Below are 23,884 nucleotides of genomic sequence, written 5' to 3' on the forward strand. Positions count from 1 at the left end.
AGGGGTTAGAATCAATCTAAATTAAAACAAAATTAAACAGATTGAACTGTCCAAAATGGTTTAAATATTCATTGGATTGCATTTGGACACGGTCCATTTGTAATGGACTCACATTTCGGATTGAACTAAACCCAATACAATTGACACCCCTACCTACCATACCTGGACCTAGATAGAGGTTGTACGGTTTAAGTTGGGTTGCGCCCATGTTAGTAGTGAGCTTTGGCATCCCCTTACTTCGACGGTTGGACTCAGCCTAGCGCGGGGGCCCAGTGTTAGGTTTAGGCATGGGTTGCCCCTTAACCCTATCTAATCTTTCCAACTTGATCCCATCCTAATTCTAGTCGAAATACTAAAATAGATACTCTGCGTTTATTGTCTTATGGACAATTGTGTTTGCAAATGATTCCAGACTAGCTCAACTGATTCTTTGGGAATTTTTAGATGAGCAAGTTATTGTTTTCTAAACTGGGCTCAATTTGGTCTAAGATTAGATTCGAAATTGTGGGCCTTCGTATATGGGCTTTTATGTTACTTACAACTGGTGGGATGAATGTACCAAATATGATGAGCCAGGCTAAACCCAAGAGGCAAATACAACTTATACAAGAGCTTGGGCCAAGTTTGACCTCAACTTACGGTTTATACTTTGTAATTTTGATTGTATTTACAGTGAAAATACGTATATTTTTTATATTTTTCAGAGGTAGTGTGATATCATATGCTGCTGTATGTTCCGGTTGCAACATGTGCTATATATACAAGGGTCGGTATGATTAAGGCCCCTCATTTATAAGCTACGTTATTTATGTGGCTCATTTCGGCTCAAAATTTGCTACAATCTTACAACACTATTGGGTTCGTGCATTCAAGCCCAACTGGTCAATTGAATACATTTTAGCTCTTTTGGCATGTCTTTCTGTACGGTCTTTCGGTTGTTTATAAGTTAAAAAAATTGATTTTTGGTCTATTTCTGTTTGATTCATGGAGAATCTAGTCGCCAAAAAATGATGCGCCGAAAAGACACGAAAAACCTATTTCGGACTGATTTCTGGAAGCTTCATTTAGCATTTTAATTTTGCGCAGAAAAATGCGGGCAACACACAAAAAGACACATTTACCAAATTGTCTTTGGGCTGCCCCCAGATCTTATGTAAAACTCAATACCTCTTTTAACCGTCAAAACTACAAAAATATCTTCTAAAAAATACGCACCCAACGATCCCTTAATTTTCTGGCAATCCAAATTGCAATTAACCTGATCGGTTAGCATGACCATGGTGAGATATTGTGGATCTCTGAAGCAGGAGATTCGGTGCGAATTGCGAAACACTTGCAGAGTATATATAGAGTTTTTGCTTGCAGAAGATCTCGTCCCCTAGCTGAATGGCTAATGCCAAATTGTTGCTGGGTGTCTCATGTTTTTTCTCATGGGTTTCACCATATCCATGGCAAAGTTGTTTTACTTTTACAGCGTTCCTCTGTTTGCAAACTTGAAACCCTTTAAGAGATTTTATGAAGAGAAATAGATCAACGAAAGTAAGATTTATTTTCTTAATAGATGGTGACAATTAAGCCACATAAACATGTACATAAGATAAGCATGCAGATAAACGGTGAGTGATGACTATAGGACAACAACTTACTACGTGAAAAGTAAAGAGGAAATTGCTGGATAGGGATTTGGACGTGACAAACCATTAGGTCCTTTAAGGGATTTGGCCATGTCCCCCGCCGTAACCTGACCCATAGCCGGACCCATATCCAGAGCCACTGCCGTGGCCAGCACCATTTCCGGAACCCCCACCCCCTCCTCCTCCACTGCCTCCACCGCTGCCATACCCTCCACCATTGGCTCCTCCCCCGGCACCATAACCACTGCCACCTCCAGAACCATAACCACTGCCGCTGCCAGATCCATGTCCACCTCCACCACCAGCACCACCACCACTTCCATACCCGCCTCCTGAAGCTACTCCGGACCCATAACCAGAGCCACTACCACTGCCAGAGCCATAACCTGAGCCACTACCAGACCCTGACCCAGAGCTACCTCCACCTCCACCACCCCCACCGCTTCCATAACCTCCCCCTTGTGCCCCACTATGACCACCTCCGCTCCCGGAACCATAGCCTGAGCCATAGCCTTCCCCACCACCTAAACCTTCCCCACCACCACTACCACCACCTCCTCCCTTACCGTGTATTACGGTCCTTGCAGAAGAGGAGAGCCCAATACTAAGTAAAACTATGAAAGCAACCGCTACATCTTTTGATTTGACCATCTTCTACTCAGATAGAATAGCTAGGAATTGGATTTAAGCAAATGATGCGAGAGCTGAATGCATAAGACGTTTCAGGTATGTTTGGGTATTTATAAACAGCATTGTGGAGGCAACCATTCGTGGTGGGTTGGTAGGAAATGGCGGTGGGTGTGTATTCGATACCAAATTCCCCTTGTTTGAGACTTTGTTGGTGTGGTGACAGATGCATCTGGTGACAACTGATGACTCACTTCGTGCCACTTTGTTATCTTCTGGCTTCTGCCATGAAGTCAAAAGAACACAGAAAGAAAGAAAGAAAGAACGGTAATAATAAATAAAGGATAAACATCCTGAAAAGAATGGAACAAAGAAAACGAGTCACTGCTGCTTCCAGTTCAGGATGATTTGATTTGCCTCCACTAGATTAAAAGCTGTGGTCGTTTTAATTTCTAGATTAAGTCTGAAACTCTGAAACTGATTTGATCTGCACACTTCATTTTCATATTGGCCTGATTATTGACTTACAAACACTCACAAGCGGTATGGCTATTATTTAATGCCTTAAAAAGCTAGTTAGTGACATTCGCTCTCACTCTCTTTCGGAAGGCATGAATAATTCAAAATCGGATAAAGGTTTGTATTAGAAGAATATATAATATATATGGTTCAAATGTCTTACTAGGTGTCCAGTTCTTGGTCACAAATATAAGTACAATTTTGAACTTAATCATCATCGTCAAATCATTGTTGTTATATATTTTTTGTTAAGTGTATACAGGCTCGCCCATTATGCTCAGTTTGGAAGGAGTACAATGCTTTGGGACGTTTTCATCTTGTAAAGAGTTATACAAGGCTTGAAGTTGAAGCCCCAACAATACAAATCAAACAACGAAACAAGGACTTAACAATTTGACTGATCATCTATGCTAATATAATTTTTATAATCAATACGAATCGTCGATGATTTTCTAATATCTTGACATTAGTTCCTTCTTTCCTCCAGTTCAATCTCCTTCAGTACCAAACACCATAGACATAGGGCACGCATCCCTCCATGAAAGGGTTGGGTGTATCCATAATCCTGCTCATTGCTATAACTATTTTTGCTATATAGGTTAGGAGTTAACCTACGAATAAGCTCAGAACTCGGCTAGCTATGGTCCAGCTTGACCTGAAACATAATTCGTAGAATGAATTAATGGCTGGCTAGCTTGTCAAGTTCGGATAACTAGTCAAGACATGACTCGATTTCTTGGCTAGCAGACCTGAATTTTATGGGTTTCAAAGCACTAATAAATTAATTAAGCCTCTTTCTTTATCTTCATTTTCAAATGGGATATATGAGCAGATAGTGAGATAGGGCTTTAGTCTCAGTTTGGAAAGGGTACAAATACAAATATGTATAGTACAAATACACACAAAATGATACAAAATACAAGGCTTTACACTCAACATATTTGTTTGTACTCCTTCCAAACTGAGCATTAGTGGAAATGCAAAGTGTAGGCTTGCAGCACCCCCTTTAAGACATTGAGCATTCCCACTTAAACTAAGAAGTAATTTGGACAAGGACTTTTCGAACCATCCAGACTTTGAAATTAAAGCAAGTGGTCTGGTGTCAACTTTTTCTTGGCCTTTTTTCATGCTTTTATATAGTTTTGATCAAGTGTTTTTGTGACTCTGTAGTCAATGATATCATGAAAATGAATGGAAGCAGATTGTTACTACACGTCAAGGTCTACATAATTAATAAGCATGGATGAGGACATAAAAGTATACAACACGGCCAGATGAATAAGGCAGAGACGTTGCGCACTTGGATTCTCCTACTCCTTAGTGTGTCAGGCTATTTTCCGGTAGGTTAGGAGGGGAGATGGAGAAAGGGTGGTAATTGGCCTAGCCGAATGGTGCACAATCTGAACTGAAGAAAAATATTGCATGAAGATGGGAAAGTAAGCACTAACTAGGATAATCATAGACAATAAACACTTTCTTTTTTCTCTACACGGTCTTGTGACAAGTAAAAGACTTGGTGGGGTTTGGTGAGGCGGTGTATATGAATCCCATTGGACGCGGAAATGCAATAGGGAAAGTGGGGAGCACACTTATGGCATAGAAAATTAGGTTCATATGTTGTTTTCTAGTTTCATTAATCACTCAAGTTTGTTTCTTTATGTGGGGTTTTGACTTTGAATCAACAAAAGAAAGCGATAGAGAATTGTCCAGAAGCTCCAATGAGAACACTGAGATGCCACTACACCGCGAGGTCATAAACAATGGGACACTAATAAGTCTTGAAAATTGAAATGAGATGAGACCGTGGGCAATTTTCCTTCAGTGTCCAGTTCACTCACAGCCTCGATGTGCTCTTCAAGTTCTGTCTATAAATACCTGGTCCTTTGCAATGGCTACAGCCACTACACATCAATCGTTCTCAGCTTTCTCAAATTCTTTGCTTTTAGTTTGAGCCGGTGATAAACCAACCCGGTCCTATCTTAGGTAAAAGATGAGATCCAAAGTTGTAGCTCTTGCGTTGTTGGTTTTAGTTAGTCTTGAGCTCTCCTCTGCTGCTAGGTTTATGGCCTATGGCAGTGGAGGGGGAGGTGGGGGAGGTAGTGGAGGTGGTGGTAGGGGTGGATCGGACCATGGTTCTGGCTACGGTTCAGGCTATGGGTCTGGGAATGGTGCCGGTTATGGTGGGGCACAAGGAGGAGGGTATGGAAGTGGTAGGGGTGGTGGAGGTGGTGGTGGATCCGGATATGGGTCTGGATATGGTTCCGGAGGTGGCAGTGGCTCAGGTTATGGATCTGGAGTAGCTGCAGGAGGTGGATATGGAAGTGGAGGTGGTGGAGGTGGAGGTGAAGGCTCTGGACATGGAGCTGGAAATGGTAGTGGATATGGTTCTGGGGGCGGAAGTGGATATGGTGCTGGAGGAGCAGGTGGACATGGTTATGGAAGCGGTGGAGGAGGTGGTGGTGGAGGCGGCTCAGGCAGTGGAAATGGGAGTGGATCTGGCTATGGCTCAGGTAGTGGAAGCGGGTCTGGCTATGGTGTTGGTGGAGGTGCCAGTGGAGGAGGTTATGGGAGTGGTCAAGGAGGAGGTGGTGGTTCTGGAAAAGGCTCCGGCAATGGTAGTGGCTCTGGATACGGTTCTGGTTATGGGTCTGGCTATGGTGGTGGACATGCATAGAATGCTTATGCAAGTCTCATACAAAATAATATATCAAGGTCTGAACAATGGTGCTTTTTCTTTACTTGCATTAAATGTAATAAGATCACTGTCGAATGTTCGCTCCCCTCCATTTCTACCACTATGATCGAATTGGAGAAGACCATTTGACCTGTGATATGCTTGTGCACTCAGTTCAGTTGTATAGAAGGTTCCTCTTCTTATGTATTATCTAAATAAACTAGTTCATGCCTCTTTTGCAATTTTTTAACACCCCAAATGAAAAGGCAAATTCTTCTCAAATATTAATTAGTATTAAACATGCAAATAACAGCCATCAGTTCCAAAATTAAAGTATTAACGGCATTCATCTTTTCTTTTACACAGAAATAAACAAATAAATAAATATGACCCGCTCAAAGCTTACCCAAGCTAAAACCTAATACAACTAGGCCAAGCTTGTGGGCTAGATGGGTCATTCATGTTCTAGGGTTTTCTTTCTCCTATTCTAAGGTTTACGTTGTGTGATTTTAAAAATTAATTAAATATTAATAAAAGAAAAAGCTCTGGTGGATATGTATGCTCAACTTCTTAGGCCACGCTCAACTGGGGTTAGTGGTTCTGTGTTTAATGGTAATTGTCTTCTCAACCGTAATCGATGTGAAAGAATTAATTATATAGCTAATCTATATCAAGTTATCAACCACGTTGTCAAACACTCTCTTGGGCAAAAACAAAAACAACACTGCCACATCCCACATCAACAATCCAAGTGGTTTTTGTTTTTTTGTTTTCAAAAGCAAAACCAACTAAATTGTCAACACCTCCTTAGAAAATAGCGATCCAATTCATGGGTTTTGCTTCCTGTCAAGATCTCATATCGATTCATAGGCCACTAGTTCTTGTTTTAGATCATATTTCCCCATAGTAAACAATTGTTCGATAGAAACACGATACGGGAATGGTTTGTGTATGATTAGGAACCAAGAACATAAAATATAACAAAAAAATTGGTCAAATAAATATAAGAAGGTAAAAATTTGATTATATGCGTATTCATGTTTAATATGTTTTCATTTAAAAGTTCCAAGTAAAAAATTTGTCATAATTTATGTTTATCAATTATCATATATTAAACATATGCATATATATATATATTGTGTAAAATTATAAATGTTTTAAAACTATATAAGTTTGTAATATTAAAAATTAATAAATTTCTGGTTCCATATTTTTAAAATAAGAACCATTCATGTTTATATGCAAACTTTCTAGCTATAATTTCTTCTTTCAAGGTTTTCAATGCAGGTTCGCGAAGTTACAGAATCCACCAATAGGCCTTAGGTTCAGCTACAACTGGCTTGAGTTTGATCTGATGCTGGATCTAACACCGTGTTGATCCAAATCTGAATCTGAGAATATTGTCCATAAACTATTTTTTATCACAGATGACTGCAGAAATAATGATGTTTGCAGAGGTGATAAATAGATTAAAATTCATGGACATTTTGCTTCAGAAAGCAAAATTTACGTGCAACAATTTCAGAGAAAGCTTAAACCCAACAAAGCATAATAAGATTAGATGGGTGTTGTGGGTGCAGCAATTATCCACAAATTATTTTTGACAAATAGATTATCAGAAATCAAATTTAAAGCAAAATTAACTAGAATTTACACTCAGAATATTTCCACTCTCATTCATTTACACTAGTGGAAATCCTTGCACCAGAATTTAAAGCAAAAATGTCCTACCTAGATGCATGGCATATGCCCCAGTATCCTAAAATAAATCATTTGCTTAGTCAAATTAGATAAATAATGCAATTATTTCAATATCCAATTCTAAAACATAATAATGCACAACTAAAAACACATATTAGAAATAAAAACATAAACAAACAGAAACATATAGGAGAGAGAACAACTATTTCAAGATCCATTTTTTAACTTGCTTTTTGTAGTTGGAGCATCTAATCAGTCTTGCCCACAAAATATCCTCCACTATTTCTGGAAGTAATGAAATACGATATTAATCCATTAGTTTACCCCCAATTCTAAATGTTCTCTCGAATGATATAGTAGATATTAGAATTGCCAAAATATCGCGTACCAATCTAGAGAGTTATGGAAACTTGGGACTATTAATTCCTCTAGAATATCAAAAATATGAAACTCTTCACCTCTAGGAAACAGTTTTTCTTCAAGATAAAGATCAAACTTTAACTTTTGAGTTCGTAAACAACATTCTAGATGCTTTTCAGTCAACTACCAATCAAAACCGTTCAAAAAATCAACACCACGAATCCTCAATGTTTGAGATGCAATACTAGAGCCTGCAAATGATTTATCCTTTGTATCAAAACCCACATACTCTAAATATAGGTCATTCATTGCCTTTATAACTCTTATGGCATGTCTCTCAATAGTCTCTCCATAAATGAGATTGTAGTAATATGTTACAATTTCCATCTTGAACTCGGGATCAAATACAATTGTAATCGCAAGCACCAAAGAACAATCATCCCAATATTTATCAAATTTTTGCTTAATTCTATTTGTCATTGAATGAACATACTCATGTTCATTATCTAGCCACAGAAGCATCAGAAGATTGACTGTACAAATATCAAGAAAAAAACACTTGAGGTTGGAGAAGTACTAGAAAAGTGTTTTGTGGAAATGTAAAAAACTTGCAAATATTCTCATACCATTGAAACCATCTCCCATTTCTCATCAGATGATAGAATCTTATAATCACGGTTGATCTCGACTAGTCGACAAAATGCTTTTTTCAACTCTAAAGCTATGTCCAACATGTCATACATGGAGTTCCATCCCGTTGGACAACTAACAACCACCCCTCTCTTATGTTGTGCTTTTGCTTGGATTCTTGCATTGTCAAATTTTTTCTTCTTATGGGGTGTTAGTTACATATTTAGCAATTTTTTGAATCTTATGCAACAATGGTGATATTTCTCTCAATCCATCTTGCACAATAAGATTGAAGATATGAGCAACACATCTCACATGAAATAGGTCACCATTTAATGGAAGTAAAGCCTTAATACAATGCCGATTCCTAAGCTCCCTACTATAACATCATTGTTAGAGGCATTGCCAACTATTATAGAATATATTTTTTTATCAATGTTCAAAGCCAACAACCTCTCCATAACAACTTCGTACAAAGTGTTTCCACCATGAAAATACTCAACTGCCATAAACGCAATAACATTCTTCTTCAGCTCCCACCCATCATCCATAAAATGTGTTGTTAAACAGCAATACCCTAAATTCTATTCTGAAGTCCACATATTAGTGGTTAAGCTAATCCGACAATCCAAACCATCAAAGTATTTGTACAACTTCTCCTTTTCATCTAAGTAAATCTTCATGACATTATTCTTTATTATATTTTTAAAAACAAACATAAATGATGGCTGAAGATTATTAAAAAATATTTGAAAAATTCTACTTCAACTATGCTAAATGGATGCCCATGCCTCATTATCATCTTTGCTAACTCCATTTTGCTCCTATCTTGATTAAATTTAAACTCCACTTCAACTTGTCATTCACTAGCACACATTTCCTTCATTTTAGGACATCTTGGTAAATGACCTTGTTTGTCTCTTTACTACAAGCTCCTTCGACTAGAAGTTGATGCCACTATGTTTCATTGACATCTTTAGAATTGATTGCATTTTCAATGTCACATCAAATCAAATAGAACATTAAATATCTGGAACAAGAGACGTCAAATGGTCCGCTTCAAATCCAAATAAAACAACTAAAACATGAAAATAAACGATATAGCCAACGAATCAATAAACAAATTAAATGAAATAACAATAAGTAAAACAAATAAACAAAAATGATATCACCAAACCGCAAATGCACGGGAATAGGGAGTTGGAAAGGATCTGACAATGAGTTTCAATATTGAGTGGTAAATCCAGCAAATGCATAGAGGCATGAGTGACATTAGAAGAATATTTGAATCTATCAAAAGAAACCCAAAAATAGAACAAAAAAAAAATCAGAGAGAGAGAGAGAACCTGAAGCAAAGGAGAAAATGCTTGCTAGAGAGCGAAGGATCCTGGTTCTAGTCTTCTAGATTTCCAGATTTTCTTCAAATTGATGAACAGAAGAGCTGCCAAAGAGGATGATTGCCAGAGGCTGAGACAATCCTGGTTCAGTCTTCTAGATTTACAGAGTTACTTTAGATCATCGAAGAGAAGATCTGCCTGACAGTTTCAGTTTCGACTTTCGATGGTTTCAAATCGGTAGGGTTTGGCAATCAAATTATTTGGGTTTTGGTTTAGGGCCAATTCAAACCAATAAGAATACTGACAATTTATTTTGGATTTAGTCCAATCCAACAACTATAATGGACCCTCCAAAACCGATTTGACAAGGCTTGGATCAGATTGTATTAAACCCAAAACTGGTCCATTAACACCCCTATTTGTGGGTAGGAGAGGTCGAGTCAAGCCTGATTTTATAATTTTATTGACTGAAGTTCCACTAACAAACTATATATAGATTCAGATAGAGCTTTGGTGTAATCGAAACTTAATTACTCTACCAAATTAAGATTGGGTAAGTTAACGTGGTACCTATTAGTTGAATGATGAATATCCTCTTTTTCTAACGTGGTACCTACCAAATTAAGTTGTGTGGTGGATTTTGAAGATCCAGGATATACGTATAAATGGAAAGAAGTGATATCCTCTTTTTCTAACCTATTTCCTTGTTTTCATAGTGTAAGCTACTATAAAGTTTAAACTTTTTTACTGAGTCAAGTCAACAGAATAATCAGATAAAAATATTAACCGAATGCAAAAAGATGACCTTGCATAAGACAGTCATATCATGGTTACAAGTTACAAGCATTGACTAGGGGCCGGAAAAGATGACCGTGCATAAGATAGTATTACAGCGGCAAGATAGTATTACAGCGGCAGGACTGTTGGCTTTATTGAGCTATGAGCTAGCTATTGTTTGCTAGACTAGAGAGAGAGAGAGTAGGATTACAGCGGCAGGACTGGTTTCTGACCAGGCTATACAAGTCTTTTAGGAACAATGGGTTGGTTCAGTTCTAGCCGAACTGACTACTAAGTCTGAAATGGAGGCAATAAGATTTGGGATAATAATCGGTGGAGTGATGGAGTCAGTAACCATTCATAGTTAGACTTAGACACTTGTTTTTTCAACACGACCAAGCCATCTGTAACAAGCATTAACATGGTGGGAGTTGGTGAATCCCATGAGACGTAGGAATGCAAGCACCCAACATCGGAAGCGGCGAATCTCCCGGTTGCAACCTAGAACTAAAAATTTATTAGCCCTCCTTCGTTTTCTTTTTTCCAAGGTTCACTGGGGTTTTTTCTTTGGGGTTCTGTTTGACCTTCTAGCGATCACTATAATAAAACAAAAGAAAGCAATAGAAAATTGAAGAGGTAACATGTAGGCTATCGAGTTGCTACTAGCTATAAGGAAAAGTCGTAAACAATGGGACACCATTGAATCAAGGATAAAGATAGAGACTGCGGGAACTTCACTCTGTCATTCGCCACCTTGACGTGCTTCCAAATTTTGTCTACAAATATCATCTCATTGCATTGGCTATGCATCGATCTCACCTTTCTCAAGTTTACTGTCTAAGCTTGAAGTAGTTTACCGAGTGGTCCCAATTCCCTTCTTAGATACAAAGATGGCTAGGTCCAAGGCGGTTGCTGTTGCTTTCTTGGTTCTACTCAGCTTTGGGCTCTCTGCTGCTAGGTCTATATCCTATGGTAGTGGAGGGGGAGGAGGTGGAGGTAGTGGAGGTGGTGGAGGGGCCGGCTCGGGCAATGGCTCTGGATATGGTTCCGGCTATGGTTCAGGCAGCGGTTCTGGTTATGGTGGGGCACAAGGGGGAGGGTACGGAAGTGGTGGGGGTGGGGGTAGTGGAGGTGGAGGTGGTTCCGGGTATGGATCAGGATCTGGTAGTGGTTCTGGCTATGGAACCGGAAGTGGAAGTGGTTCCGGTTACGGATCTGAAGTAGTTGCAGGTGGTGGGTATGGAAGTGGTGGTGGTGGCGGCGGAGGTGGAGGTTCTGGACGTGGATCCGGAAATGGTAGTGGGTATGGTTCGGGTAGTGGAAGTGGATATGGTGCCGGAGGAGCTGCCGGTGGAAGTGGTTATGGAAGTGGTGGGGGAGGAGGTGGTGGAGCCGGCTATGGTAGTGGGAATGGGAGTGGGTCTGGCTATGGTTCAGGAAGCGGTAGTGGATCTGGCCATGGTGTTGGTGGAGGTGCAAATGGTGGAGGTTATGGTAGTGGTCAAGGAGGAGGAGGAGGTGGTGGTGGAGGTTCAGGAAATGGTTCCGGCTATGGCAGTGGTTCTGGTTATGGGTCTGGCTATGGTGGTGGTCGTGGCCAATACCCGTAAAGGACCTAGCTATGAGATGCTATACAACCCCCTCTCTTCTCTCTCTCTCTCTCTAAGATGAACTAACTTTGTCTTCTACCTGTAATAAAACAACCGTTGCTGTTCTTCTCTTGCCCTATGGGCGTATCATGTATGAAAGGGAGAAGACAACAACGGATTGTGATCATATGCATGTAATCCTGCATGTACTTGTGTTTCCAATGTGTATTAAGAATAAATTAAGTAAGATCTCTTTCGATTCTCATTTCTTTGTTCTTATGATGCATATAAGACTGTGTACAAATTGGCTGTGCTGAATGGAGAGAACAAAAGTAAAGAAAACTCATGAACGATACTCCTTTATTACTGTTTCTTGTAATGGAGTGAAGGGAAGAAAAGAAAACATACTCGGACTCAACATGTTTGGGATAAGCTCTAAGAAGCCTTAATTTCCCGTGTAAGAAATGAGTTAATGTCCAAGCTCAAACTTTTATCTGAACAGATTCAATTGACTCGAATAGAGAATGCTTATCCAATCTCCATTGTTATTAATTACAACTTGAATTTTAACTATCATATTTGTCATTATCAATAAATTCTTGATATAACTTTGTTGAGAGGATGGATTGGTAGGTGGATAGTGTGCTCCCAGAAAAAGTAATTAATGCCTCAAAAGAAAGGCGTGTAGGATCCTAATATAAACCTAACAAAGAATCCACAGTCATAGAGTAGAGCTAAATTTCTTACTCACCCACATTTTACTGTCCTTCCTATTAACTCAATGACATGGCAACCTCTGTCCCATGTCTGTTTGACATCCCTCCTCATGTAATAGCTCTCTCGTTTTCTTTTTCTCCATTGCAGATATTTTGCTGAAAGTTGAAACCCTAAATATGCAATAAATCCCATCCTTTTCTCTTAAATCAAAAGGAAGCACGATTGACAAATTTTGTATACAAATCATTTTTTTGGATAAAATTTATTTTTCTTTCTCTGTTTCGATGTCACGGTGAGTTAGGGATTCTGTCTGAAAATATGTATTTTTTTTCTCTTGTTAATCTCAATCAGTTTAATCACAAGGTAGAAGATAAGAAACAATATATTCTTTTGAAGGATAGTTTTAAGATTTTAAATAAATAATTGAACAATCGATTAAGATAGGGACCAATTTAACATTTTTTGAAAGTTTAATGACACCTTTAAAGGTCGGATACTAACTTAACACTATCGCAAAGTTCAAGGTATTAAATTGGAATATTCCCTTTATTTATTATAACAAAGAGTGCGAATAAATAAAGAGGTCAGTCAATTCTATAATAATTCCAAGTTGCATGAAATGCGGAATTTTACGTATTAAACAAATTAAGAGTCAAAGACATGTACTCAATATCATGTACTTATGACCGTCATTCTCCCATTTTAATATGGTTGATTGGTGAATCGGTGTGAGTCCAATTTGTGCGTAATGTGACGAGATAGGTGAAATGAAGTGCGTGCCAAATCTGGTGTTTGAATTATACCAGTCAACAAAGTAAATGGTTAGAAATTTGTCTAAATGTACGTGAAGAGTGGTCGTTATCACGCAACAAAGTCTAAATCTCCAGCATCTCAAATTGTTATTCTAGACTATCCTAGATATATACTCAATTTTCTCTACCCATTATCGATCATTTAGGTTTCCGCGACACCACGTTGAACTAGATTTGGGTCAGATAACTTGGAACTTGGAAGTCTATATGTTGAATGATCAGTTTCAGAGCTATCCCATCGGACGCGGAAGTTGTAGATTGAAGATTAAACAAGATGAGATAGGTGGGTGTCTTTTAAGTGTTTCGAAGGAACTCAGGTCCTCTACGGGGTATTCCCCACTAACCTCATGCTACATCTGTGTATTGAGAGTGCATCTCTTCAATGATAGCATACAAGTATGGTTTTCAAAACCGGATCGGACTGGAAAAACCAGGGAGGTAACGGTTCTATTTTATCCAAAAACTATTATTTTGCTATAACCCGTTGATTTGGTAAGCAAATCGTAGACCCAGGCAGTTGAATTGTTCAAACCGTTCAACCATCCAAAGGTTTGGCTGTTTTTTATTTCTTTTTCAGAACAGGCCATCCATTCGATTCAAACAATTGGACCGTTCAGCCCGAGAACTAGACCCCTAATTGGTTTGTTGTCCGATTCGGATTTATACCTTGCACACAAGCATGAAAGATGTTTAAATTGTACAGCAGAAATGTATTGGGATCGATACGTATGAAGAGTGCTCTGTGGGGAGCATCGGGATTCATTTTGAAGTAATTGGGATCTCCTTCCAACACAACACATGTCAACACCCTTCCAACATCATCTTGCACATCTTCTTATGAGATTAGGAGCCACCATACAACTGGGACCAACCATGTATGAAATGTGCAATGTTAGATCAGGTTGTAAAGATGTGAGAACGTAATTATTGACACGAGATCCAGACTCAAAATAGAGGATTAAAATCCAAATGGAAAGCCAATGTACTCTAAATCTTTTTGTCGAGTCCTATCAACAGAAGAATCGGATAGGATGTCATTCAAATGAATAGAAAGCCAATGTAGAAGTCATGGTCCCAACCATGGGTCGAGAAGTCATATATATATATATATATATATATCAAATAAATTGATATATATATATATATATATAAAATATTTTTAGTAGGTTTATTATAATCGGGCCCATCAAATTATACCCAATTGTGCTACAAACCGACTGATTTGGTTATGGGTCTAAAATCACAGACCCTTGGGTCCGGTTTTTATTCTGGGTCCTTGGTAGATTTATTCTAACTATAGGCTATTGTTCCATAGGGCTGACAGGGCAGAAAATTAGAAGAGAATATATTTGATGCTAGTGTTGGAAGAATCAAACCGGATTGGATGGTTGAACCATTAAATCCATGAATGTGGGTTTCAGTTAAATGACATTTTTTACAAGTTGAGCAAATTAATTGCATGATTAACCCAAAAACTCTGATTCATGGAGCAACATTTTGGTTTTTAGTCCAGCCCTAGTCTCACAACATTGTCTGAAAGGATCAAAAGGGGCTTGAGTTGGATTATATGTGTCCATTGGGCATTAGATCAATTCAGGCCTGGTCGGACTCTCAATAGACCTATTTTCATTGATCAAACTCAACTTTTGTCAAAATTTTAGTGTTTTAGAATCTTTATTGACCTAGACACTCAGATCATTTGGCATAAAAATCATTTAGACAACCAGTATAACTTGGCCAACGACCCATTGACCCAAGAAAATTGAATCGTTAACTCATTCGACGTGAATAATAATTTTTGGCCTTTAAATTTAATTATTTTTTAATTATTTGATTTTTTTTAATTTGAAATGAACCAACTATTCAAATCAAACGGTCGAACCAATGATCCCCAAACCAATCCGATTCCATATCAAATTTTAAAACATTGCAAAATTCTAATTAATCTGACCTGAAACCTGAACCCAATACAATGTAAAGTTGAATCCAAAGCCCACGCGAGCAGTTCTAAATCTCGGTACAAGGCCCGAAGTTGGCGCCATGAGACTTAGAACAGGAACCAAGAACCACTAACATTATAATATAGTTAATGGTGAACTGGTGAATCGATATCTGTGCATTAATTCTGAGAGACGTCGTCGTCGTTTGAGATATATGTGTGGTTGGTGAATTGGTGTGCGTGCAATATTATCGTGTACTTTGATACGATGAGACCACTCATCGTATAGCATTTCATCAGGAACCACTCATCGTGTACTTTATACATGGTCGGACACTTTGTTTAAATTTCAACACGGCCAAGCCATCTGTAACAAGCATGGAGACATGGAGTTGGTGAGGCCCATGAGACAGGCGGAGGAATTACTCTCATGCATGCTGTTTCTTTCCATTTTTCATAATCATATATGGTTTGCTGGGGTTTCTAATCTTCTTCCTCTTCTGGATTCTGCTGACCCGCTAGCGGCTAGCCATCACCCAAATAAAACAAAACAAAAATGGATATTGGATAAGATAGTTGGCATCCAACCACACGGAAAAGTCGTAAACAATTAATATTGGGACACCTTCGAGTCAAGGATAGACGTGCTATTCCATTGTGTCCTTGGCCACCTTGACGTGCTTCCAAACTTTGTCTATAAATACCTTGTCATTACAATGGTAATGCATCGTTCTCAGTTCTCTCAAGTTTACTCTTTGAGCTTTAAGTGGTTTACTGAGTTATCCCATTTCTCCATATATATCTTGTATGTTGGGGAAATTGGAGTCACTATAATTTAGGAGGAGAAGTTTTGAGGCGCGTCTGAAGACATTGTCTTTAGAACGTTATTTTCCCCCATTCAGTTTTATTGAGTTTGTTGTTGGGTTACAGGCAAATTCGTTCCCAGGATACAACAGAGCCTTGGGCGAGAATCTGCAACCAGCAAAGTTGAAGAGTCTCCAAAGAAACCTTCTGTGAGACTGTAGCAGACCGGACTGAGAGAGAGAGATAGTGAATTTCGAAATTGTGTGTTTTGGAGTCTGATTCACTCTCCTTAAATAACTTGTGAAGAGGTATGAGGAAAAGGTAGGTACTGGTTTAGAGAAGGCACCTTGAACAGTCACAATTTCAACCATTGTGACTGTTTAAAAAGTTGTTAACAGTTGGTGACTGTTAACTTTGAATTGTGCCTCTTGATCACACCCGATCGAATCGTGACCGTTGATCTCATCAATGGTGATCAACGGTCATCAACGTACCAAAACCAGAGCCGCCCATCGCAAGCCACGCGGGTGCGCGCGATGTGCGAGCAAAGTGTGCCTCTAAAGCGCCTCATTGCGCCACACACACGCGCGCACATGCGTGCAAGCGCATTGCGGGGTATCGAATCCCCATACTCTCCTCTACTAATTCTAAGGAGTGTAAATCAGCTTTTATTAAAACTAGGTTTTTGTAAGAGAAAAACTGATTTTTTCAAACAAGTGTACAGGTGCAATTTCTCATGTAATTGATCAATCAAACCCATTGGATTTAATCTCTTATGAGATTAAAATCCAACAATCCCCCACATTGATTGATCAATTACATAGTTCTCTCTCAATCCAAACTACTATGACACAGTTATGCATACAAAAGTTGTTTATCAACTTAAACCTATTGTTAGTATAGTTATCTCAGAGCCTTGTCAAAGTTATTGGTGGTAAGACCTTAAACTAACTACTCTCAAGACAGACCAGAGACACCTATACACATAAAAATGTTCAGTCTCTGCAAGAGTTTCAATTTTTGCTCAGCACTGTTATGGCCATGTGCTTCTTTCTTGGTTTCATGAACAATCCCGAGAGCAAACCCAAACCCTCATGAGAAGCGGCACCACTTCTATGTTCACATAGGTGAAGCTCCACTATGTGCTCCGTTATTTGACACATTTCAGAACTTCATTAAGAGTTTATCTCAATCTCTCATCATAACGGACAGCACTGTTTATGTTGTGATGGAAAATTTCTCAATGTCAGTGTCAACAGTCACATCAGTCACATTGTTGTAACTTGTTGTTACCCATTAAACCCAATACTGATGGATTTTCAGTTTAGGGTGGGTTACCATTACAGGTGACTAAGTAAAGGGTTTTAATCTCATCTCTTTGGTTGTCATTCTTACCAATTCTCTGGCTAAACCCTTGGTAAGAGGATCAGCCAAGTTTTTACTTGACCTCACATAGGTTATAGTGATGACTCCATCTTGAATCAGTTGCCTAACAAATTCATGTCCCAGACTTATATGTTTGGACTTACCATTGTAGGTACCACTGTAGGCCCTTGACAGAGTTGCCTCACAATCACAATAAATGAAAATTTGAGGCATAGGACTAGGCCAAAGTTTTATATCCAATAATAAATTCCTAATTCATTCAGCATCTTTTCTAACAGCTGCTAAGGCTATGAATTCGGATTCCATGGTCGAGTGAGATATACAAGTTTGTCTCTTGGATGCCCAAGAGATCACACCCCCACCAAGGACAAAAATTCATCCAGATGTGGACTTGTTATCTCCATTACCGGTAATCCAACTTGCATCAGTGTACCCTTCTAGTACAGCTAGATAATCATAATAAAACAAGCCAAGTTCCAGGGTTCTCTTGAGATACCCAAGAACTCTCCCAATTGCCTTCTAGTGCTCTGCACCAGGATTATTTGTAAACCAACTGAGTTTATTTACTGCAAATGCTTAAATTTCTCAAGTACTTTCTCAATATAATGTGATTGGCTTAGTGCATAGCCCCTACTATGCTTTTTAACTTTTATTCCCAAGACGGTATCTACTTCTCCTAAATCTTTCATCTTGAAAATAGAGGATAAGTAGTTTTTAGTTTCATTTATGCCAACCATATTTGTACCCACAATAAGCATATCATCCACATAAAGACACGCAATTACTCCATAATTTTCAGTGAATTTTGAGTAGATGCATCTATCAGCACTATTATGTTTAAAACCAAAAGCTTGAATGCAAGAATCAAATTTCTCGTGCCACTGTTTAGGTGTTTGTTTTAACCCATATAGTGATTTAACCAGTTTACAGACTTTCTTCTCGTTTCTAGGAAGAACAAATCATTCTGGTTGTTCCATGTAAACCTCTTCATTTAAATCACCATTTAAGAAAGCAGTTTTAACATCCATTTGGTGAACAGATAAGTGATAAATGGATGCTAATGCTATAAGTGTTCTAATAGAAGTTGTTCTAGCCACTGGTGCATAGGTGTCAAAATAATCAATCCCTTCCTTTTGACTAAATCCTTTGGCTACCAATCTAGCCTTAAAAGTTTGCACAGTTCCATTAGTGTTGTATTTTTTTCTAAACACCCATTTACATTTTATTGGTTTTGATCCTGGAGGCAGATCTACTAGTACTCATGTGTTATTTGACATTATTGAATCAATTTCATCATTTATAGCTTTCTTCCAAAATGTAGCATCTCTAGAGGTCATGGCCTCACTATAGGTTTTTGGATCATTTTCAATGTTTAGGACAATGGGTATTTTATTTAAAATCTTCTCTCTATCAGCCTCAACCAAAAATACAATTGACTGAGTAGAGATAAAATCTGAACCTAAGTGTTTCTCTGTTCTTTGTTTTTGACTTCTTCTAAGTCCTGTTGTAGGTGTTAAAGTTGTGTCATTTCTTCTTTCAGTCTCATTATTATCAACAAGTATTGAGATCTGAGTTTCTCTGTCATTTCCTGTGGATTCATTTTCTACAGGTTCAGAACATAGTTTATTTTCAAAGAAATCAACATCTCTAGTTTCAATTATTATGTTGGACTCTAAGTCTAAAAGCCTATAGGCCTTGCTATGTTCTGCATATCCAACAGACATACTTTTCTTAGTTCTGAGTCCTAATTTGGTTCTTTTAGGATCTGGAACTCTATAATATGCTAAGCACCCCCACACTTTTAGATATGCTAAATTAGGTTTTCTTCATGTCCATAATTCATATGGGCATTTGTTATTAACTCTAGAAACAATTCTGTTATGTAAATGACAAGCTGTTAGGAGTGCTTCCCTCCACAGGTTTAATGGTGCATTAGCTTTTAACAACATGCAGTTTATCATTTCTGTAAGTGTTCTATTTTTTCTTTCAGTCAGGCCATTCTGCTTAGGGGTATAGGGAGCAGACCACTGATGTATTATTCCAAATTCTTCACAGAAAGAATTAAACTCATTTTTAAAGTATTCAGCACCCCTATCACTTCTAAGGATTTTAATTTTCTTTTCTAGTTGATTTTCAACTTCAGTCTTATATAGTTTAAACATGTCAAAGGCTTCATCCTTAGTTCTCATAAGATAGACATAGGTGTACCTAGAAAAGTCATCTATAAATGTTATGAAGTATCTCTTACCTCCTCTAGTTAATACGCCATTGAGTTCACAGATGTCAGAATGAATTAGTTCTAGAAGTTGAGAATTTCTCTCAACACTAGGGAAAGGTTTCTTAGCCATTTTAGATTTTACACATATTTCACATTTTCCAGTTGATTCATTACTGTAAACAATTATACCTAGTTTGATCATGTTCTTTATGGATTTAAAATTCAAGTATGCTAATCTATCATGCCATAAAGAGAAATAATCAACAATATAAGCAGAAACATTTCCTTTATTAATACTTAATTTGAACATACCATTACAACCATATCTCTTTCCAACAAACATCCCATTCTTGGATATGATTAGTTTGTCGGATTCAAAGTCAACTTTGAATCCCCTCTTACAAGCAAGATTTACTGAGACCAAGTTCTTTCTAATGTCAGGAACATGGAGAACATTTAGGAGAGTCTGTGTCTTTCTGGATGTGAAGTTCAACTCTACATTGCCTCTTCCAGCAACTTTGGCACATGTTTGGTTTATCATCTGTACCTCCTGTCCATCAGTCACTTCTTCATATGTCTTGAATAAGGACTTGTCCTTACAAACATGGACTGTGGCACCTAAATCATACTACCAACCAGAAGACGATTCTGCCATGTTGACTTCAGTAATCATGGCCACGAGATTATCTTCTACCATATTTGTAAACTTGGTTCCGCCTTTCTGATATCGGCAGACTCGAGCATAATGCCCCTTCTTTCCACAAACATAGCAGGATCCTTTCTTATTGTTGCTCTGTTTGAAGTTTCCATCCTTCTTCTTTACCTGTAATGCAGGGTTAGTATTCTTCGATCCGTTTTTCACAAAATTTACCTTAGAGTTCAGCATACCGGTCAGGGTCTTATCCCTATTGTCTCTAATTCGAGACTCTTCTTCAATACGAAGTTGTTGCTGAATTTGCTCCAAGGTAAGTTCTTCAGCCTTGTGCAGAAGCTTCTTCCTGTAATCCTTCCAAGAGGGTGAAAGTTTGGCAATGATTGCTCCCACTTGGAAAGATTCAGGAATGATGATGGTAAGGAATCGAATTTTATTGACTATCAACTGTAGTTCATGAACTTGCTCCAGTATAGGTTTATGGTCATTCATGGTGAAGTCAAAGTATTCTGCAATAAGATACTTATTCGTACCTGTTTCTTGCACCTTGTATTTGAATTCCAGGGCCTTTCAGATTTCTTTTGGAGATGTAAGTTCATTGTAGAAGTTGTAGAGCCGGTTTGATAAGGCATTCAGTATGTGTCCTTGGCACAGAAGTGAGTCATCTTCCCGTTTTGCTCTTTCATTCTTTAGTTTCTCAGAGTCTTTGTCAGTGGGTTCAGGAAGTGATTGCAGATTCAGGTCCAACAGATAATATAGCTTCAGTGTGGTCAGAAAGAAGATCATCTTGTCTTGCCATCAGCTGAAATTTGCTCTATCGAACTGGTCTAGTCGAACAAGATCTTGGTTCATCATCTTGATCGAAGTCATGCTTGCTTCCGCCTCCATTGCAGAATAACGTTCTAAAAATGTTGGGGAAGATGGGGTCATTGTAACTTAGGAGGAGAAGCTCTGAGGCGTGTCTGAAGACACTGTCTTTAGAACGTTATTTGCCCCCACTCAGTTTTACTGAGTTTGATGTTGGGTTATAGACAAATTCGTTCCTAGGATACAACAGAGCCTTGGGCGAGAATCTACAACTAGCAAAGTTGAAGAGTCTCCAAAAAAACCTTTTGTGAGACTGTAAAAAGTTGTTAACAGTTGGTGACTGTTAACTTTGAATTGTGCCTCTTGATCACACCCGATCGAATCGTGACCGTTGATCTCATTAATGGTGATCAACGGTCATCAACGTAGCAAAACCAGAGCCGCCCATCGCAAGCCATGCGGGTGCGCGTGACGTGCGTGCAAAGTGCGCCTCTAAAGCGCCTCATTGTGCCAAACACACGCGCGCACGCATGTGCGCGCGTTGCGTAGTATCGAATCCCCATACTGTCATCTACTAATTCTAAGGAGTGTAAATCAGTTTCTATTGAAATATTGAAAACAAAACTTATAATTTTTCAATGTGGGACAAGTTCAAAACTGTGTTTTTGTAAGAGAAAAACTGATTTTTTCAAACAAGTGTACATGTGCAATTTCTCATGTAATTGACCAATCAAACCCATTGGATTTAATCTCTTATGAGATTAAAATCTAACATTGTATAGTACAAGATGGCTAGATCAAAAGTTGTTGCTGCTGCATTCTTGGTTCTACTCAGCCTCGGGCTCTCCTCTGCTGCTAGGTCTATAGGCCATGGTAGTGGAGGTGGAGGAGGTGGAGGTAGTGGAGGAGGGGGAGGGGCTGGAGGTTCTGGATTTGGTTTCGGCTATGGTTCAGGAAGTGGTTCTGGTTATGGAGGGGCACAAGGGGGAGGATACGGAAGTGGTGGGGGTGGTGGCTCTGGATATGGGTCAGGATCTGGTAGTGGTTCAGGCTACGGATCCGGAAGTGGAAGCGGATCCGGCTATGGATCTGGAGTAGCTTCAGGTGGTGGGTATGGAAGCGGTGGTGGAGGTTCTGGACGTGGATCTGGAAATGGTTCCGGTTATGGTTCGGGTAGTGGAAGTGGATACGGTGCCGGAGGAGCTGCCGGTGGAAGTGGTGGTGGAGGCGGGTATGGTAACGGGAATGGGAGTGGATCTGGATATGGTTCAGGGAGTGGCAGCGGATCCGGCCATGGTGTTGGTGGAGGTGCAAATGGTGGAGGTTATGGCAGTGGTCAAGGAGGAGGAGGAGGAGACGGTGGAGGTTCTGGAAATGGTTCCGGTTATGGCAGTGGCTCTGGGTATGGTTCTGGCTATGGCGGTGGACGTGGCCAATACCCATAAAGGACATTAGATGCCATACAAATTAATCGTCTCTCTCTCTCCTTAATTTTGACTTTACCTTCTATTATATCTGTAATAAAACAACCGTTGATGTTCTTCCTTCGCTATGAAGGGTAGAACACAACGGTGGCTTGTGATGTTCATGTATTCGTGTATGTACTAGTCTTTTTTACGTGTTTAAGAATAAAAACTAAGGTTTCTTTTGATTCTCATTTCTTTGTTACGAAGACTGTGTACGAGTGGCCATGCTAAATGGACCATCAATGTGATAACGAAACCCTGTGAATTTGCTAAGGCTCAGTTTAGAAGGAGTACAAATGCAAAATTGTAGAGTGTAAAATTTTGTATTTTTTATTATTTTGTATGTATTTTCACTGTACCTATTTGTATTTGTACTCCTTTCAAACTGAGCCTAGAGTAAAGAAACTGGGTGCAGAGAAAACAAAAGTGAAGAAAATTAATGCATAACACTCACTATTATTATAATGTTTTAGACTATGTTTGGTTTGAAGGAAAAGGTAGGGAGAAGAAGGAAAAGACAGAGAAACCAATACAAAGTTTATAAAGGTTTCCCTACCAAACATAGCCTTAACGGATTGAAGCTCTACTGCATTCATTATTTCAGTACAAGTGAAACTAAAACATAGGAATTAAGCTTTTGTATCTCAAATAAGGAAAAATAAGAAAATACAAACCACGAAGTTTCCTGTACCAAAGAATTGAGTTCATGCCAGAGGTTTATCTGGGCAGATTCAGTTGACTCGAACAGGGAATAATAATCCAATAAGTTCCATTATTAATTCACCTTGAATTTTTTCATTTTTTATCCTTTTTCTCATAGGCTTCGAATACGATAATTAACCCATCCCCCAAACCCTGGTCATGGTGTGATTTGATCCCTGACTCTCCTACAACCAACCAGAACCTTATCAATGAATTCATGATGCAACTTTATTGAGGTCTTCCTTTCCTTCTTTTTTTTTCTCTATCCCTCATCGTGAGCTCCATTCAAGAAAATTTATGAAAGAGAAACTATACAACTCGGAATTTATTTTTATTATTTTGTTTATTTTTCTATTTGAGGGGATGGATTGCGAGGTGGATGTTGTCTTGGGTCGTACCCAGGAAAAAGAAAATGCCTTAAAAGATACAGATACAGAGGCTTAATCTATATGTTAAAACTTAAAACCACATTCCAAATAACTAAAAATCTTTACCTGACTCTAAGGCTGGTATTTATGTTTTGTAATTTGGAT

At 38.7% G+C, this 23,884-nt stretch overlaps 4 protein-coding genes across 4 annotated transcripts; 3 read left to right on the forward strand and 1 right to left on the reverse strand.

Annotated features, from left to right (window-relative positions):
- Positions 1-1,526: 1,526 nt before the first annotated feature.
- LOC148851712 (uncharacterized) lies at positions 1,527-2,561 on the reverse strand. The gene has a single exon (XM_088947806.1). It carries the CDS (start codon positions 2,283-2,285, stop codon positions 1,710-1,712), a length of 576 nt encoding a protein of 191 aa, XP_088803932.1. The 5' UTR covers positions 2,286-2,561; the 3' UTR covers positions 1,527-1,709.
- A 2,005-nt stretch (positions 2,562-4,566) lies between these two features.
- Positions 4,567-5,696, forward strand: LOC148851713 (uncharacterized). Its single transcript, XM_088946235.1, has one exon. It carries the CDS (start codon positions 4,771-4,773, stop codon positions 5,452-5,454), a length of 684 nt encoding a protein of 227 aa, XP_088802361.1. The 5' UTR covers positions 4,567-4,770; the 3' UTR covers positions 5,455-5,696.
- A 5,369-nt stretch (positions 5,697-11,065) lies between these two features.
- On the forward strand, positions 11,066-12,097 carry LOC148851714 (uncharacterized). Its single transcript, XM_088946234.1, has one exon. It carries the CDS (start codon positions 11,150-11,152, stop codon positions 11,867-11,869), a length of 720 nt encoding a protein of 239 aa, XP_088802360.1. The 5' UTR covers positions 11,066-11,149; the 3' UTR covers positions 11,870-12,097.
- A 9,874-nt stretch (positions 12,098-21,971) lies between these two features.
- On the forward strand, positions 21,972-22,840 carry LOC148851715 (uncharacterized). Its single transcript, XM_088946237.1, has one exon. It carries the CDS (start codon positions 21,972-21,974, stop codon positions 22,626-22,628), a length of 657 nt encoding a protein of 218 aa, XP_088802363.1. The 3' UTR covers positions 22,629-22,840.
- Positions 22,841-23,884: the final 1,044 nt, after the last annotated feature.

The sequence above is a fragment of the Nelumbo lutea genome, chromosome 5, assembly GCF_056320005.1.
Source record: "Nelumbo lutea isolate HS-2025 chromosome 5, American lotus-T2T, whole genome shotgun sequence".
NCBI classification, from domain to species: domain Eukaryota; kingdom Viridiplantae; phylum Streptophyta; class Magnoliopsida; order Proteales; family Nelumbonaceae; genus Nelumbo; species Nelumbo lutea.